Source organism: Oncorhynchus gorbuscha, linkage group LG03, assembly GCF_021184085.1.
Source record: "Oncorhynchus gorbuscha isolate QuinsamMale2020 ecotype Even-year linkage group LG03, OgorEven_v1.0, whole genome shotgun sequence".
Taxonomy (NCBI): Eukaryota; Metazoa; Chordata; class Actinopteri; order Salmoniformes; family Salmonidae; genus Oncorhynchus; species Oncorhynchus gorbuscha.
The window spans coordinates 20,964,253-20,982,900 of NC_060175.1; the positions used below are offsets into that span (position 1 = coordinate 20,964,253).

Here is an 18,648-nt window from a genome sequence, read left to right on the forward strand (position 1 = left end):
TACGACTGGATTAAGGTTGGCCACGTGTAAAAGGGAAAGTAAATCTCGGGCCAATCTAATTTGGCTCTCGTCCTGTTTTGCCGGTGAGAGAATGTGCAGCGTATCTCCAATCTCCTTTCCCCTCGTAACAGCTCACTGTTGCTGTAACTGGCCATGCAAAATCAACCTCCACTGACCTGGGAGTGGACAGAGTTCTCCCACAGCAGAGGGCCATAAACTGAGTTTCACTGGCAGTTTCTCTTCAGGTGCCATGTAACAACAGATTTGATGTCACCCAAATGGCCCATTTGTCACCCGTTATGTTACTCTAAAAGGCAGTGTGCCCCATAGGCTTCTTTGTATGTGATTATAATTTTAGTGCCTTGTGTATTGTGCAATTATGTGACATACCTGGATTTGAAAGGTTTATTGAAATATTTTTCAGCACTGTTCCCTTTTCATTATGCCAGATGGTCCAGCACCATCATCAGACAATTGTTTTAATTTGGGGTGTAATTCTCATTACGGGATAAGGCCTAAAATACAGGATAAAATTGTGCTATGTCACATGATTGCGCAAAACACAGCGTCTACCAGTTTGTCTGAATAGGCGTTAGTTTAGACAATCGTATAGCAATGTTCATAAAGGGGGAGATGTTCAGGGCTTGTCCAGTTTCTAATAGAAATATAGTTCCAGTTATCTACATGAATTGGTATTGTTTATTTAACATGGCATTGCATGTTTTCTCAACAGTAAGCAGATTTGCGTATGTAAGTTATTAGGTGACCTGAACAAATTTGTAGATGTGTTTTTTGAAATGTCATTCTCAATGAAAGCAAGTCTAAGAAGTGGTAGATATGTTCTATGTATGCTATTTATATGCTTCCCATTCTCAAGTTGTGTTTTCATCTTTCACTTTTGGTGTTGTACACCAGCTTCAAACAGCTGAAAGTACAATATTTTTGCTTATGGAAAATGTATTTCACAGCAGTTTAGATGGTACAATGATTCTCTACACTACCTTGTTTATTCACAAACTTAATATTAGGCGAACTATTAGAATTTTAGCAACCAGGGAATGGCTGGATAGTGCATCTTTAACTGCAGGAATCCATGAAATCTTTGCTCTCTGTACTCTCAAACTTGAAAAGTCAGTTAAACCAACCTTTCGGTCTAGTTTCTGCCCGTGGGGATTAATTTGCATATTGTGTCCCAGATGGAAACTGAGAGGGGAGCAGAGGAAAGGGGTGGAGTTTGGGCATGTAACAGCTGGCTCAGTAGAAGCACTCCTATTAACATGTGCAAAATTAGCCCTAGCCTTAATTTATTTAATTTGTTTAGGCTTTGTCTGTTATGTATGTTGGCCTGGGACCGTATGCAATGTTTGTCTTAAATTTACTTGATGCTATTCAGAGTTTAGTACGCCAAAGTGAAATCATAAACACACAGCAGTGCTACACGGCAGGTCTGTTGGTTTGAATGACATGCATCAAATGTTATTGGTCACATTGTTGTGAATGGTTAGATACTACTGCACTGTTGGAGCTAGGAACAAAAGCTTTGACTACACCCGCAATAACATCTGCTAAATATGTGTATGTGACCCATCAAATTGAATTTGATGTATGTCATGGCAGAAACTAATTCTGATAGCAAGCCAACAGAGCTGCTGTGATGGGTAGCTGTGTTTTTATTATCTCCCATGTAAAGTCACTAGGCTGGCCAGTGCTGAAAGCAAATCTGATTAGCAGCTGATGCAAGCAACTCGCCTACTTCAGTCGCTTACCAGGCCTTGAGACAGCAAAAATTGATGTGTGGTTTGCGCACATAGACTGCGAGATCTCTATCAGCATTTGCCCGGAGGAGGCGGCAGACGAGGGTACACGTTTCTCTCTAACCTTTAATCTTGTAGAGCGCCTTTGAATTTCATAATCACTGGAGAGCATTATGGAGAAATGTCAAGGCATCCTGACTAATCAGACAACATAAGCTGGGGGCCAGATTCTCTGGATCCTCTTAATGACATTGACTTTTACATTGGAAACTCAGTCTCTCCAAATCAGGCTTCTATGATGCATCTTGTACTAGTAACGTACAGGCAGTTCAAATTCAGTCCACATCCAGATCCGAACACACAGAGTAGAAACTTTGACTCTTTAGGGCAGGGTATTTGGCGCAACAAAAAATAACTCTGAGCATTTAAAAATAGATATTTTTATTGTTTGTCATAAAACTGAGGAATATGACAACTATTTCAAATATTGCTTACATTTGCATAAGATCATGTATCTCACTATTATGCATGGGAATACTTGAACAGATTTCCAAAATTAAAATCACGAGGAGATGATTCCCTGGTGTTTACTTCACGAAAATATAAACACAACATGTAAAGTGTTGGTTTCATGAGCTAATATTAAAGATCCCAGAAATGTTCCATACATACAAAGGTTATTTCCCTAAAATGTTCTTCACAAATTTGTTTATCCTTGTTAGTGAGCATTTCTCCTTCACCAAGATAATCCACTTGACAGGTGTAGCATATCAAGAAGCTGATTAAACAGCATGATCATTACACAGGTGTACTTTGTGCTGGAAACATTAATGGCCACTCTAAAATTGTGTTTCTGTTTGGGCTTTCAATTTGACCAACCATCCGCTTAAGAAAAAATCTGCCTGCTGATAATTGATTTATCCCTGCTCTAGTGTTCCAAGTGCCTGCTGGCTTTCATACTCTTTCAGTCAGTGTTCAATAACATTATTATGATGTCATATTAATAATAAAAACCTTTGTTAGTGACTAAGCTGCTAGTTAGCGAGGAGTGCAGTTTCTGCTGTAAACTCAATTGAGGTAAGCAATACAACATTTTAAGTATCAGAGAAACAAATGATCAAATAAATGGACTGTGGAGTTCTTAGGTTCCATAATGCCATGGTCTCAATGGATATTGGTTTTGGGCAGATTGTGTGCCATTTTTCTCAGCGTCACCTCCTTCACCCCTCTCTAACCTCAGGTAAGAAAGTCCAGATCCGCAAGCCAGCGCCGTCAGGCTCTGAACCAGTCGCGGAGCGCAAACGCTCCACCCCCATCAACCCAGCCAAGACCATCCGCAAGTGCCTTGCCAACAACCTGGTTTCCCAGCGCCCATACCGCGACCGCCTTGTCCACTTGCTGGCGTTGCGCTCCTACAAGAAGCTGGAGCTACTGGCCAGGATGCAGCGGGACGGGGTCAGTCAGAAGGACCGCAGCTCTCTTGGGAGTACCCTGCAACAAGTAAGGCTTAGGCTAGCGCCTTGCAACACGTGAGGCTAGAAGCCAATTTATGCTTGGTCTGAAAATGTAGTTGGATGCTCCGTATAGAGGGTGTGATGTAATTGCAGCACCTCAAGAGGCATGCAGAGGCCAAAATTGAGCTCCGCACTGCTGTGCGCCTTCCAAATTTTGTAAGAATGTGGAAGGGCTTGCTCTGCATTGACATGATTGGTTAACGGTAGGTGGTGGTGGGAGGTCCGGTATAAACACAAACTCACTTCCTTCACAACTGCTCTGTGAAGCGCAAGTATGAATGCCCTGCCTTCTGCAGAGGCCGTATCGCAGTAAATGCTGTACGCCACTGCAGACGCCAGATTGACCATGCAGATCCTTTGAGGCTAGTAGTACCCCAGCAATAAGTCAAATCAAATCAAATGTATTTATGTAGCCCTTCGTACATCAGCTGATATCTCAAAGTGCTGTACAGAAACCCAGCCTAAAACCCCAAACCGCAAGCAATGCAGGTGTAGAAGCACGGTGGCTAGGAAAAACTCCCTAGAAAGGCCAAAACCTAGGAAGAAACCTAGAGAGTCTTATGACATCCAGAAACCTGGATGTCATAAGGTGAATGCACCAATTTGTAAGTCGCTCTGGATAAGAGCGTCTGCTAAATGACTTAAATGTAAATGAGAGGAACCAGGCTATGTGGGGTGGCCAGTCCTCTTCTGGCTGTGCCGGGTGGAGTTAACAGAACATGGCCAAGATGTTCAAATGTTCATAAATGACCATCATGGTCGAATAATAACAAGGCAGAACAGTTGAAACTGGAGCAGCAGCATGGCCAGGTGGACTGGGGACAGCAAGGAGTCATCATGTCAGGTAGTCCTGGGGCATGGTCCTAGGGCTCAGGTCCTCCGAGAGAGAAAGAAAGGAGAGAATTAGAGAACGCACACTTAGATTCACACAGGACAGCGAATAGGACAGGAGAAGTACTCCAGATATAACAAACTGACCCTAGCACCCCGACACAAACTACTGCAGCATAAATACTGGAGGCTGAGACAGGAGGGGACAGGAGACACTGTGGCCCCATCCGAGGACACCCCCGGACAGGGCCAAACATGAAGGATGTAAGACTAGCAGCCTGCAACATGTTTGGTTACAACTCTGCAACCATAATGGCTAGCATCCTGCAACAACAAGAGGGGGGGTAGAACCCTAAAACAAGTAAGAGGGGGAGATTAGTACTTTATTTTATTGGTTTCATATAAAAGTGTGGGGGGAAGGGGTTCCTAACTATTTATGTAAAGTATGAGTAACTGGCAGCACTGTGTATGAGAAGACCAATGTTCCTGTTTACCCTTAGGACTCCTCACCCTTCTTAGGCATTAAACACCAAATTCAAATCAGTCTAGGAGACCAATTCCCTGTAGTACAATGACCTTCATTCACAATTACTGAACACGGCAAGAACCAAGCAGCCATACATGAAAGCCATTAGTCTTATTACACACACACACACACACATATACATATACATATACATATACATATACATATACATATACATAGCAAGAACCAGGCATGCACAGATCACACAGCAAGAATCAAGCACACAGACACACTTATACTAGCTATTGCAGATGACTTACTGAACTAATCAGACTGGTTTACTTGGCAACAGCAACTGTGGTTAAGCTGACTACCCATGCTTGGTATACAGAAAACACAATACTCATACTTGTTTGGGGATTTGCCTAATGTTGTGATTGAATACAGAGATGCTGGATTTGAAATGCAGTGATTTCATACCCAGGTTGAGATGCAAGTATGGCATTTCATTAACGGAAGAAAAGTAACTCTTAAAAAAAAAAAAATGTAATACCAGGGGTTGTATTTGAGTTTCTTTTAATGCTCCCAAATGATTGGAGAACACTTTTTTTCAAATGGAAATCTTGTTTATGGGTATATTTGTTCACAGGTGGCCAACCTGAACCCCAAAGATAACTCGTACACTCTGAAGGACTTTGTGTACCGTGAGGTGCAGAGGGACTGGCTGGGTTACTCTGAGGACGACCGCGTTCAGGTCAATGGGATTCTGGCACGGTAGGTCACAATACATTTCACCCTCCTGAACAGGCCCCTGAATTTCTTGCAAGCAGAACCTTGTGGTGACTATGTAGCAGTGGCTCACAGTTGGTTCTCCCTCTTTTAGGAAACTGGGCCTTCCCACTGAGCCACTTTCCTCCAGCGGTCCTCCTAAAAATGGGTTCCCGGGTTCCCCACAGGTAACGCCTCAACTCTACACTCTGTTAGACACACACACACACCTTCAGTAATACTTGCACAAACAAGCGTGCAAGACAAGCCAAACCTGATGATCAGGTCTCTCCAGTAAAGAGACATTTTTTTCTCGAACCTATGCAAATAAATGTTTACTAAGATCAAAAATTATCACTCATTCACAGTAGAGATGTTTTGAATTGTTTGTCTTTCAGAAGTGCCAGCCCGAGTTGCCGAGTCACTTCACTGACCCCTTGATGCCCAAGAAGCCCCGCATTTCCCATGTCACCAGCCAAGTGCCACACACCACCCCCACCTCGTCCTCTAGAGTGCGCCGCAGCGCCACGAAGGGGGACAACAGCCACCACAGCGCCGCTCCCACCACCACTGCCACCACCAAACGCTCGTCTCTCCCAGCCAGGCCCACCACGGCTGGCCCGCCCCTCAACCACCTCCCCCACCCCTCCCAGCTTCCTGTTTCTCACCGCCGTCGTATGTCTCATCACCCTGGCCTGGGCTCCAACTCCAGCTCGCCCAGCACGCCTGAGGGCCGTGGCACCCAGGACCTGCCCCTTGACCAGAGCTCAACCTGCCTGGACCCCTCCTCACCGAAAGCCAGCCCCCCAGGCAGGACCGCCGACCGCTATGGCTCCGGCATGCTGCCACAGGCCAGCTCCAGCCGCCCAGCCCTCACCATCTCCTCTTCATCATCCTCTTCCTCTACCATTATCCCCCCTCCCTCGCTCAGCAGTAGCAAGAAGTCAAAGAAGCACAAGGGGAAGGACAGAGAGAAGGAGCGGTGTAGGGAGGGGCACAGCATCACATGCGATGGCGTCAGCCCCCCAGAGGTACAGGTTAAGGACGGCCAAAGGCCCAGGAAGAGACACCATGCCAACGGGGAGGAAAGACGAAGTCCAGTCATCCCCGCCAAAAGCCTATTCTGCTCAGACGAAGGTAGTCTACCTTAATGCCTTGGTTTGGCTTCATGCTTGAATGCCTTGTTAAGAAGTGAAAGGTGTGAGTGCTTGCTCATTCTCATGTAAGGCCTGATTCCAATCCATGGTTTTGTAATGACAGCAATGCACAACCAGGCATTGAAAGTGCACTCATGGTGTGTGTGCTTGGAAAGGGCAAAGTGTATGCATGCTTTGAACATGATGGGCTGCTTGCGTATTGGAGTACGTTTCTCACTTGAGTTGTATGTATGTACAGTTGAAGTCGGAAATGTACATACTTAGGTTGGAGTCATTAACTCGGTTTTCAACCACTCCCCAAATTTCTTAAACTATAGTTTGGTAAGTCGGTTAGGACATTCTTGGACATCTACTTTGTGCATGACACAAGTAATTTTTACAACAATTGTTTACAGACTGATTATTTCACTTATAATTCACTATCACAATTCCAGTGGGTCAGTTTACTGTGCCTTTTTAAAACAGCTTGAAAAATTCCAGAAAATTGTCATGGCTTCTGGTAGGCTAATTGACATAATTTGAGTCAATTATGTCAATTGTGGACGTATTTCAAGTCCTACCTTCAAACTCAGTGCCTCTGCTTGACATCTTGGGAAAATTAAAATAAATCAGCCAAGAACTCAGAATTTTGTTTTTAGGCATCCACATGTCTGGTTGATCCTTGGGAGCAATTTTCAAACGTTAATCTGTACGAACAATAGTACGCAAGCATAAACACTATGGAACCACGCAGCCGTCATACCGCTTAGGAAGGAGACGCATTCTGTCTCCTAGAGATGAATGTACTTTGGTGCGAAAAGTGGAAATCAATTCCAGAACAACAGCAAAGGACCTTGTGAAGATGCTGGAGGAAAACGGGTACAAAAGTATTTATATCCAGAGTAAAATGAGTCCTATATCGACAACCTGAAAGGCCACTCGGCAAGGAAGAAGCCACTGCTCCAAAACCGCCATGGAAAAAGCCAATCTACGGTCTGCAACTGCACATGGGGCCAAAGATCGTACTTTAAAAAAAAGTTTTAAATGTCCTCTGCTCTAATGAAACAAAAATAGAACTGTTTAGCCTTAATGACCATCATTATGTTTGCTGGAAAAAGGGGGACGCTTGCAAGCCGAAGAACACCATCCCAAATTTGAAGCACGGGGCTGGCAGCAGCATCATGTTGTGGGGGTGTTTTGCTGCAGGAGGCACTGGTGCACTTCACTAAATAGATGGCATCACGAGGAAGGAAAATGTGGTGGATATATTGAAACAACATCTCCAGACATCAGTCAGGACTTCCAAAGTTGTGGCAAAATTGCTTAAGGACAACAAAGTCAAGGTATTGAAGTGGCCATCACAAAGCCCTGATCTCAATCCTATAGAAAACGTGTGGGTGAGCAAGGAGGCCTACAAACCTGACTCGGTTACACCAGCTCTGTCAGGAGGAATGGGCCAAAATTCACCCAACGTATTGTGCGAAGCTTGTGGAATGCTACCTGAAATGTTTGCTCCAAGTTAAACAATTTAAAGCCAATGCTACCAAATACTAATTGAGTGCATGTAAACCTCTGACCCACTGGGAATGTGATGAAAGAAATAAAAGCTGAAATAAATCATTTCACATCCTCAAAATAAAGTGGTGATCCTAAAGGACCTAAGACGTGGACTTTTTACTAGGATTAAATGTCAGGAATTGTGAAACTGAGTTTAAATGTGTATGTACACTTCCGACTCCAACTGGTATGTAATGATGATTGATTTAGTATGTATGTGCCAATTCTTCTACATCCAACCTTACAAACCAATTTTATTTCATCCTTTGGACTCTAGCTCAGCATTTTCTACTGTGTCTGTGCCCTGTAATTGGTGCCAACAAACCTTTGATCATGGAAGTTAATTTCACTGATACCTTGTCTTTATGATAAGTGGAGATAGGTCCGCCCTGAGCAGCACACTCAGAAATCTGTCCACGGTTTCACTCTGACAACTCTTTCAAGACCAGTACTTTTGAATAGCTCGTTTTACAGTTACGTTAGTTTAGTCATTTAGCAGGAGCTCTTATCCAGAGCGACATACAGTTCATTTTAAGATGGGTGGGACAACCACATCAGTCATAGTAAATACATTTTTCCTCATAGTAGCTTTCAGCAAATTTAGAGCTAGTAAGAGGGAACCGCGTCAAGTGCGAGTATTAGTGTACAACAACAAATAATTGTGGGGAGGGGGTGCTAGTCATTATTTTAAGGCTAGTAAAGAGAGCTGTTCTGATGTCAGTTGATGTAATTGTCTGTCTTTGTTATTTCCCAGAAAATAAAAAGAGGCCAGTCCACTCCACAGATTCCTCCACCACTGTGATGCCAGATTACATATGGTGAGTACTTTTATTTACTGACTTAATCCTCTTTGTTCTATGTTGAACATGAAGCTTCCATAAGAATGCCACTGCTGCCAATCAACCTTTTTTGGGATGGTACCCCCTTTTAGCCCTCTGAAATACAATTGAATGGCACGTGTGTGTGTCACTGTCCTGTGCTGCTGTCCCGTTACAGTAAGTACATGACAGTGGTGTCCATGGACCAGAGGCAGACTTACAAGGACAACTTCAATGCAGAGTATGAGGAGTACCGCAACCTGCATGCCCGTGTGGAGAAGATCACTCGCCACTTCACCCAGCTAGACGCTCAGTGCAGGAGGCTGCCGCCTGGCACCAAAGAGTACCAGGTCAGATTATAACAAACTACACCACAGTTACCAGGCCAAAACACAACGATCTATGCCACATAAGTTGAGGGGTATACTACAATGCAGGTTCAATGAGTTAGCCAGCTAATTTCATTAAACAGCCAGAAATTACTATTGATTTTCTGGTTAATTTAAGAAAGCTGAACTTGGATACAGTGCCTGGATATCTGAGCATGTCCTTCTCCAAGCTGATGCAGTTTCTTCAGAAAGTATTCACACCCCTTGATTTATTCCACATTTTGTTGTTAGATCCTGAATGTAAAATGGATTACATTTGTTTTTTCTAACCCATCTACACACAATGCCCCATAATGACAAAGTGAAAACATGTTTTTAGAAATGTTGTAAATGTATTGTAAATGAAATACTTTGTCACGTAGTCTGTGGACACCTGCTTGTCGAACATCTCATTCCAAAATCATGGGCCTTAAATGGAGTTGCCCCCCCCCCTTCTGCTAAAACAGCCTCTACTCTTCTGGGAAGGCTTTCCACGAGATGTTGGAACATTGTTGCGGGGACTTGCTTCCATTCAGCCATGAGAATTAGTGAGGTCAGGCACTGACCCTGGCTCAGTCTGCGTTCCAATTCATCCCAAAGATATTCAATCTGGCTGAGGTCAGGGCTCTGCAGGGCAGTCAAGTTCTTCCACACCGATCTCGACAGACAATTTCTGTATGGACCTCGCTTTGTGCGCCAGGGCATTGTCATTCTGAAACAGGAAAGGGCCTTCCCCAACCTGTTGCCACAACGTTGGATGCACAGAATCGTCTAGAATGTCATTTTATGTTAGGTTAAGATTTCCCTTCACTGGAGCTAAGGGGCCTAGCCCAAACCACGAAAAACAGCCCCAGACAATTATTCCTCCTCCGCCAAACTTTACAGTTGGCACTATGCATTCGGGCTGGTAGCATTCTCCTGGCATCCGCCAAACCAGATTCATCTGTCGGATGGGCAGATGTTGAAGCGTGATTCATCACTCCAGAGAATGCGTTTCCACTGCTCCAGAGTCCAATGGCGGTGAGATTTACACCACTCCAGCCAACACTTTGTATTGGGCATGGTGATGTTAGGCTTGTGTGGCTGCACGGCCATGGAAACTCATTTCATTATGCTTTGTCATTTTCTTGTTGGAACGTAAATCTTTGCCCCATTCACTTGCATTCTGAAGCAGGATCTCGTCAAGATCTGGTCACGTGCTGAATACAGGTGGAGACTACCATGATATGCTTATTTATGAGTCCATTTCCAACAATGCAGAGTTAAAAAGACAGCTTTTCCTTTTTTTTATTTTTTTATTTAACGCAATAAAATAACAATAACGAGGCTATACAACGTATCAGTACCGAGTCAATATACAGTGTATATACATTATGTAAGTGTAAAAGTGATGAGGCAATCAGGATATTTAACAGAGTAGCAACAGTGTGTGGGAGTGTCAGTGTAGTATGTGTGGGTAGAGACTAGTGAGTGTGCATAGAGCCAGTGCAAGAGAGTCAGTGACTGTATTTGGCTCCATTCATCATCCAGTCCCTGCCGCTGAAAAGCATCCCTATAGAATGATGCTGCCACCATCATGCTTCACGGTGTTTGACAGGTGATGAGCTGTGCCAGATTTTCTCCAGACATAATGCTTTGTGTTCGACCAAAGAAACTTTTTACCATCATCTTTTGCTTTTATCATCGGAGTCTTTCACTGGCCTTTTTTGCGTACTCCAGTTGTGCCTTTTTCTCAGGAGTGGCTTCTGTCTGGCCACTTTTTCATAAAGCCCAGATTGGTGAAGTGCTGTAGATTGTCCTTCTGGCAGGTTCTCCCATCTCAGCCAAGGAACTCTGTAGTTCTGTCAGGGTGGTCATTGTGTTCTTGGTCATCTTCCTGATAAAGGTCTTTCTTGCCTGTTTGGTCCGATGGCCAGCTCTATGCGGAGTCTGTGTAGTTCCATATTTATTTATTTTTATTTCACAATGATATAGACTACTGTACTTCAACATTCTAGAACTTGTTTTAAACATTTGCCAAGATTTATGCTTCATCACAATTATATCTTGAAGTCCAAGGAGCTGTCCGTAGATCTCAATGGTATAGTTTTTGCTCAAACCTTTTTTTTTTTATTAGACGTGTTTCTTTCTAAATCATGTTTAAACAATTGAATTGGCCACAGGTGGACTCCAAGTTGTAGTGACATCTCAAGGATAATCAAAGGAAATTAAATGCACTGGAGCTCAGTTTGGAGTATCATGGCAAAGGGGTGTGAATACTTATGTAAATTTGGATTTATGCATTTAATTTTCAGTTAATTGGCTAAATATTTTTTGCATGTTTTCACTTTGTCGTTATGGGGTATTATGTGTGTGTAGATCTCAGAGAAATAATCCATTTTGAATTCAAGCTGTAAAACAACGTGAAATTTAAGGGGTATGAAGTCGAGGGGTATAAATTAGAAGTCTTCACGGATCCACATTTGCCTAAATACCCGAAATGGTCCGGATCCAGAATTATAAATGTCACCGGTCTGGATTGGATCTAATATGATTGTCTCAGGTATGTGTAATTTGAACTGACTTGTCCGGAAGGGCTCTTACAGATCCGAACGAGACTGCTGCAGTAGCGGGGGAGAGAGAAATTAGATATGTTATGTTGATGCTCTTGCTTTTTCATGAGTTGGGTGTGTAGCTTGTTGTTGGCCAATCATAAGTTATCAATCATCCTTAGCGCCTACTAACTTGATGAGACTCTCACAAATATGCAGTGGTGGAGAAAGTACCCAATTTTCATACTTGAGAAAAAGTATAGATTTGTTTTAATATAAAGTTTCTCAAGTAAGTCAGCCAGTAAAATACTACTTGAGTAAAAATATACTTAAGTATCAAAAGTAAAAGTATAAATTACTTAAAAGACAGCACCATTTCCTTGTTTTTAAAATTTAAGGATAACCAGGGGCACACTCCAACACTCAGATTATTTACAAAATATGCATTTGTGCTTAGTGAGTCCACCAAGCCAGAGGCTTGCTCTAGGACACTCACAAGACTCGTCTGAAGGTCCCCCAGTACCAGTTGAAGACATGAATGGAAGTATATGAGACTGTTTTTAGTGCCCCCAAAAAATGGAGAGGGAGAGACTGAACAAGTTCCACAGACGTGGAATAATGTGTCCCTGAACAAAAGGGGAAGGGGGGGTGGGGGTCAAAAGTAAGTCAGTATCTGGTGTGGCCACCAGCTGCATTAAGTACTGCAGTGCATCTCCTCCTGATGGACTGCACCTGATTTGCCAGTTCTTGCTGTGAGATGTTAACCGACTCTTCCACCAAGGCACCTGCAAGTTCTGAGATCCGGGCTCTTCGATGGCCATGGCAGAACACTGACATTCCTGTCTTGCGGGAAATCAAGTACAGAACGAGCAGTATAGCTGGTAACATTGTCATGCTGGAGGGTTATGTCAGGATGAGCCTGCAGGAAGGGTACCACATGAGGGAGGAGGATGTTTTCCCTGTAACGCACAACATTGATTGCCTGCAATGACAAGCTCAGTTCGATGATGCTGTGACACAGCATGACGGACCCTCCACCTCCAAGTCGATCCTGCTCCAGAGTACAGGCCTCGGTGTAACGCTGATTCCTTCGATAAACACAAATCCGACCATCATCCCTTTTGAGACAAAATCGTCAGTGAAGAGCACTTTTTACCAGTCCTGTCTGGTCCAGCGATGGTGGGTTTGTGCCCATTGGTGACATTGTTGCCTGTGATGTCTAGTGAGGACCTGCCTTACAACAGGCCTACAAGCCCTCAGTCCACCCTATTGGGGACAGTCTGAGCACTGATGGAGGGATTGTGTGTTCCTGGTGTAACTCAGTCAGTTGTTGTTGCCAGCAATTTATTGCCCTAGCCACGTCTGCAGTCCTCATGCCTCCTTGCAGCAGGCCTAATGATAGTTCACGCAGATGAGCAGGGACCCTGGGCATCTTTCTTTTGGTGTTTTTCAGAGTCTGTAGAAAGGCCCCTTTTTGTGTTCTAAATTTTCATAACTGTGACTTTAATTGCATATCGTCTGTAAGCTGTTAATGTCTTAATGACCGGTCCACAGTTGCATGTTCATTAATTGTTTATGGTTCATTGAACAAGCATGGGAAACAGTGTTTAAACCCTTTACAATGAAGATCTGGGAAGTTAATTTGGATTTTTACGAATTATCTTTGAAAGACTGGGTCCTGAAAAAGTGACTTTTTTCTGTTGAAATATATTTCACTTTTTTTATCCGCTTTTTTATATCCTAAATATAGGCCAAACACTTCAAAACCTTGTTTTTTTTTTTTTACCTTTTTCTGTTTTTCAATGTTTTCTGGGCTCTAGTAGTAAAGGCCAAATTCAATATTTGACCATTTGTATTTTTTTTCCAAATATCTTTACCTAAAGTCCTGAAATTCCAAATCGAATAGTATGACTATTGATCATTTTTATTTATTTTAGTAAGTTAAGAACAAAATCTTACTTTCTATGACGGCTTAGGAACAGTGGGTTAACTGCCTGTTCAGGGGCAGAATGATAGGTACCTTGCCAGCTCGGGGTTTTGAACTTGCAACTTCCGGTTACTAGTCCAACACTCTAACCACTAGGCTACCCTGTTTTACGATATAGCTATCGTAAAACAATTCCATATGTCAGCTTAGAACCCTCCCTCTCCCAATAGACTTAAGAATTCATTTTCTGACTTTTTATTTGAAACTATAGGCTGAGAATGCGCATGCACTGCAGACTCAATTAGCCTAGCTAGCTTAACTAGCTTTTCCCAGTTTGATGCAATCAAGACATAATACATAATCATATTTGATGATAAATAACCTAGCTATGGTAGCTATTAGTCTACTGTAGCGTGAGTCTGCTTGGTTGGTTGCTGTCTCTTCCACCCTGCTCCCCATGTCACTCGCTCACAGTATAGCCCTTCCCCTGCCTGCTAGAGCTGCACCTGTCTCATTCCTCTCACGCTTTATCAGCTCCTATTTTAGTAAAGTAGCTTAAACTTATTCAGCTTCCCGCACTCTGATCGGAATGGGTCTGGATCCGACCAGGTCTCTAAAAAAAAAAGAAAAAAAAAAGTAATAATGCATATTGGGTCTGGGTGGGAAAGCCCCCAGGTCCATTTCAAAATGGGTCTAACTTTTTGGATCCTTGAAGACTTCTAGTATGATTACTTTCTGAAGGCACTGTATGCATTTTTGGTTGTTGAGTCAATTATACCATGCCCATTTTCAAGCTGGTCTTTCAAAAAATATATATAATTAAATATTTAGGCAAATTTAGCTGGCTACCTCATTGATCCTGCTTTGTAGTATACCCCTCAGGTCATATAACAACTAGGTCTACACCAAAGAGTACCAGGTCAGATTTAAAGTCTGGTCTCAATGGAACACATGCTCATGTAAATGAAAGCGACGTTGTTTCAACTTTTGCAGGAGGTACATGAAGACGTGATGAAAGAGTACAACAAAATGAGACTAGTAAGTAAAACAAATATTTAAATAGCAAACTTAGTCAGTGAGCTATTAGCTAGCTAATGTGTGTAAATCTGAATTTGCTAGGCAAAATACTGTTTATTGCGTAGTTGCGTCAAGACCCAATTTTGGGCCAAGCACTTGTTTTTGCGATGCAGCATAGCCATTTTCAGTCTTTGCATTACACGCTTAGTGCATTCGGAAGGAATTCAGACCACATGACTTTCTCCACATTTTGTTACATTATGGCCTTGTTCTAAAATTGATTAAATAAAACATTTTTGCTCATCAGTCTATACACAATACACCATAATGACACAAACAGGTTTTTATAAAATTATACAAAAAAAGGTACTGCAGTGCTAGCTGTACCACTAGAGATTCTGGGTTCGAGTCCAGGCTGTCATAGCCGGCCGCAACCGGGAGACTCATGGGGCGGCGCACAATTTGGCCCAGCGTCGTCCGGGTTAGGGGAGGCTTTGTCCATCAGGGATGTCCTGTGGCTGGCCGGGCGCAGTGCATGCTGACACGGTCGCCAGGTGTATGGTGTTTCTTCCCGGCACATTTGTGCTGCTGGCTTCCCGGGTTAAGTGGGCATTGTGTCAAGAAGCAGTGCGGCTTGGTTGGGTGGTGTTTTGGACGCACGGCTCTCGACCTTCGCCTCTCCCGAGACCGTACAGGTGTTCCAGCGACGAGAAGACATTAACTGTCAATTGGATTCCACGAAATTCGTGAGAAAGGGGTAAAAAAAAAGAAAGTTTGTCTTACGTTCTCAGACCCTTCGCTATGAGACTCGAAATTGAGCTCCGGTGCATCCTGTTTCCGTTGATCAACCTTGACATGTTTCTACAATTTGTTTGGAATCCACCTCTGGTAAATTCAATTGATTTGGAAAGGAACATCTGTCTATTTAAGGTCCCACAGTTGACCGTGCATGTCAGAGCAAAAACCAGGCCATGAGGTCAAAGGAATTGTCCGTAGAGCTCTGAGACAGGATTGTGTTGAGGCACAGATCTGGGGAAGGGTACCAACAATATGGCCTCCATTCCTAAATAGAAGAGGTTTGGAACCAACAAGAATCTTCCTAGACCTGGCCGCCCTGAAAACTAAGCAATCTGGGGAGAAGGTCCTTGGTCAGGGAGGTGACCAAGAACCCGATGGTCACTCTGACAGCGCTCCAGAGTTTCTCTGTGGAGACGGGAGAGTCTTCCAGAAGGACAACCATCTCTACAGAGCTTCACAAATCAAGCCTTTATTGTAGTGGCCAGACAGAAGCCATTCCTCAGTAAAAGGCACATGACAGCTCGCTTGGAGTTTGCCAAGATGCAACTAAAGACACTCAGACCATGAGAAACAAGATTCTCCGGTCTGACCATGAGAAACAAGATTCTCTGGTCTGACTGAACGCTTGGCCTTCCCGTCTGGAAGAATCCTGGCACCATCCCCATGTTGAAGCATGGTGGTGGCAGCAGCATGCTGTGGGGATGTTTTTCAGCAGCAGGGAATGGGAGACTAGTCCTGATCGAGAGAAAGATGAACGGAGCAAAGTACAGAGATCCTTAATGAAAACCTGCTCCAGAGCGCTCAGAACCTGACTGAGGCGAAGGTTCACCCTTCCAACAGGACAGTGAACCTAAGCACACAGGCAAGACGACGCAGGAGTGGCTTCGGGACTAGTCTCTGAATGTCCTTGAGTGGCCCAGCCAGAACCCGGACTTGAACCTGATCGAACATCTATGAAGAGACCGGAAAGTAGCTGTGCGGCGACACTCCCCATCTAACCTAAAATAGCTTGAGAGGATCTGCAGAGAAGAATGGGAGGAAGTCCCCAAATACAGGTGTGCCAAGCTTATCGCGTCATACCGAAGAAGACCGAAGGCTGTAATCGCTGCCAAAGGTGCTTCAACAAAGTACTGAGTAAAGAGTCTGAATACTTATGTACATGTGATTTCTGTTTTTGCTTTGTGTGTGTGGATTGATGGGGGAAACTTTAGAATAAGGCTGTAATGTAACAAAGTTGGAAAAAGTCAAGGGGTCTGGATACTTCCCGACTGTACTGTACATGTGGTATAAATTAGCAATGGCACTAATCGCTAGCTACTCTACCATTCAAAAGTTTGAGGTCACATAGGAAATTCCTTGTTTTAAAGAAAAGCGGAAAAAAATGTCCATTTAAAATAACATCAAATCGATCAGAAATACAGTTTAGATAATGTTGTAAATGACTATTGTAGCTTTAAACTAGAGTTTGACTTTAAAAAAATAAAAATAATAATATATATATATTTTTTGATATATATTTTTTCCCCAACGCAGATACCGATTTATTGGAGGACCAACAAAAGCCGGTACCGATTAAAAAATGTAATGATGACAATTACAACAATACTCAATGAACACTTAACTTAATATAATACATAGATAAATAATGAAACATGTTCAATTTGGTTTAAATAATTCCAAAACAAAGTGTTGGCACATTGCACTTTTACTTTCTCCATGTAAGAAAGCTAACGTTTAAGTTCCTTGCTCAGAACATGAGAACATATGAAAGCAGGTGGTTCCTTTTTAAAATGAGTCGTCAATATTCCCAGGTAAGAATTGTAGTTATTATAGGACTATTTCTCTCTATACCATTTTGTATTTCATATATCTTTTGACTATTGGATGTTCTTATAGGCACTTTAGTATTGCCAGTGTAACAGTATAGCTTCCGTCCCTCTCCTCGCTCCTACCTGGGCTCGAACCAGGAACACATCGACAACAGCCACCCTCGTTACCCATGCAGAGCAAGGGGAACAACCACTCCAAGTCTCAGAGCGAGTGACGTTTGAAATGCTATTAGTACAATAGTGTCTAGTTTGAGAAACAGACACCTCACAAGTCTTCAACTGGTAGCTTCATTAAATAGTACCCGCAAAACACCAGTCTCAACAGTGAAGAGGCGACTCCAGGATGCTGGCCTTCAAGGCAGAGTTGCAAAGAAAAAGACATATCTCAGAATGACCAATAAAAATAAAATATGAAGATGGGCAAAAGAACACACTGGACAGAGGAACGCTGCCTAGAAGGCAAGCATTCCGGAGTTGCCTCTTCACTGTTTACATTGAAACTAGTTTTTTTTGCGGGTACTATTTAATGAAGCTGCCAGTTGAGGACTTGTGAGGAGGCTGTTTCTCAAACTAGACACGCTAATGTACTTGTCCTCTTGCTCAGTTGTGCACCGGGGTCTCTCACTCTTTCCAATCTGGTTAGGGCCAGTTTGAGCTGTTCTGTGAAGGGAGTAGTACACAGCATTGTACGAGATCTTCAGTTTCTTGGCAATTTCTCACATGGAGTAGACTTCATTTCTCAGAACAAGAATAGACTGACATTTCTGGCCATTTTGAGCCTGTAATCGAACCCACAAATGCTGGCTCTCCAGATACTCAACTAGCCTAAAGGTCAGTTTTATTGCTTCTTTAAAACCTGTTATGGATCATGCGCGTTTTCGCAGCTTTTTTTTCGCGCAACATTTCAGTGTCCTGCTACTCATGCCAGGAATATAGTATATGTGTGGATAGAAAACACTCTGACGTTTCTAAAACTGGTTAAATCACAGCTGTGACTATAACAGAACGTGCGTTTTATCGAAAAGCACAGGAAAATCTGATCACTGAAAACTGGAAAATATATCAATGCGCCAGTTGCCGGTATTGTTGATGGGAAAACAAATTACATGAAGCGGAGATTGCAATTCCTACAGCTTCCACACGATGTCAACAGTCTTGTCATTTGCCTAGGCTTTGTTTCTTGGTCAAACGAACAAGAGACAGCTCATTTCTTCCGGTCTCCGACAGGATGTTTTGGTTGAGAAATATTTGGACATGATATCAGGACGTGGAGCTATTGAATATACATCGCCCCGTGATCATTTTGATAGTTTATTAACGTCTACTAATACCTA

The 18,648-nt window shown here is 43.1% G+C and overlaps 1 protein-coding gene across 6 annotated transcripts in view; it reads left to right on the plus strand.

Moving 5' to 3' along the window:
• ell2 (elongation factor for RNA polymerase II 2) overlaps nt 1-18,648 on the plus strand; it is a 39,621-nt gene that overhangs the window by 14,335 nt on the left and 6,638 nt on the right. For 3 of the 6 annotated variants that reach the window (XM_046339966.1, XM_046339997.1, XM_046339989.1), the window contains exons 5-12: nt 2,995-3,254; nt 5,215-5,339; nt 5,449-5,521; nt 5,732-6,470; nt 8,781-8,844; nt 9,023-9,194; nt 14,664-14,708; nt 17,019-17,066. In XM_046339966.1, the coding sequence (XP_046195922.1) occupies nt 2,995-3,254; nt 5,215-5,339; nt 5,449-5,521; nt 5,732-6,470; nt 8,781-8,844; nt 9,023-9,194; nt 14,664-14,708; nt 17,019-17,066 (1,526 nt within the window). The remainder of the gene's footprint in view (nt 1-2,994; nt 3,255-5,214; nt 5,340-5,448; nt 5,522-5,731; nt 6,471-8,780; nt 8,845-9,022; nt 9,195-14,663; nt 14,709-17,018; nt 17,067-18,648) is intronic. The other 3 variants (XR_006837440.1, XM_046339973.1, XM_046339982.1) reach the window with 2 other exon arrangements.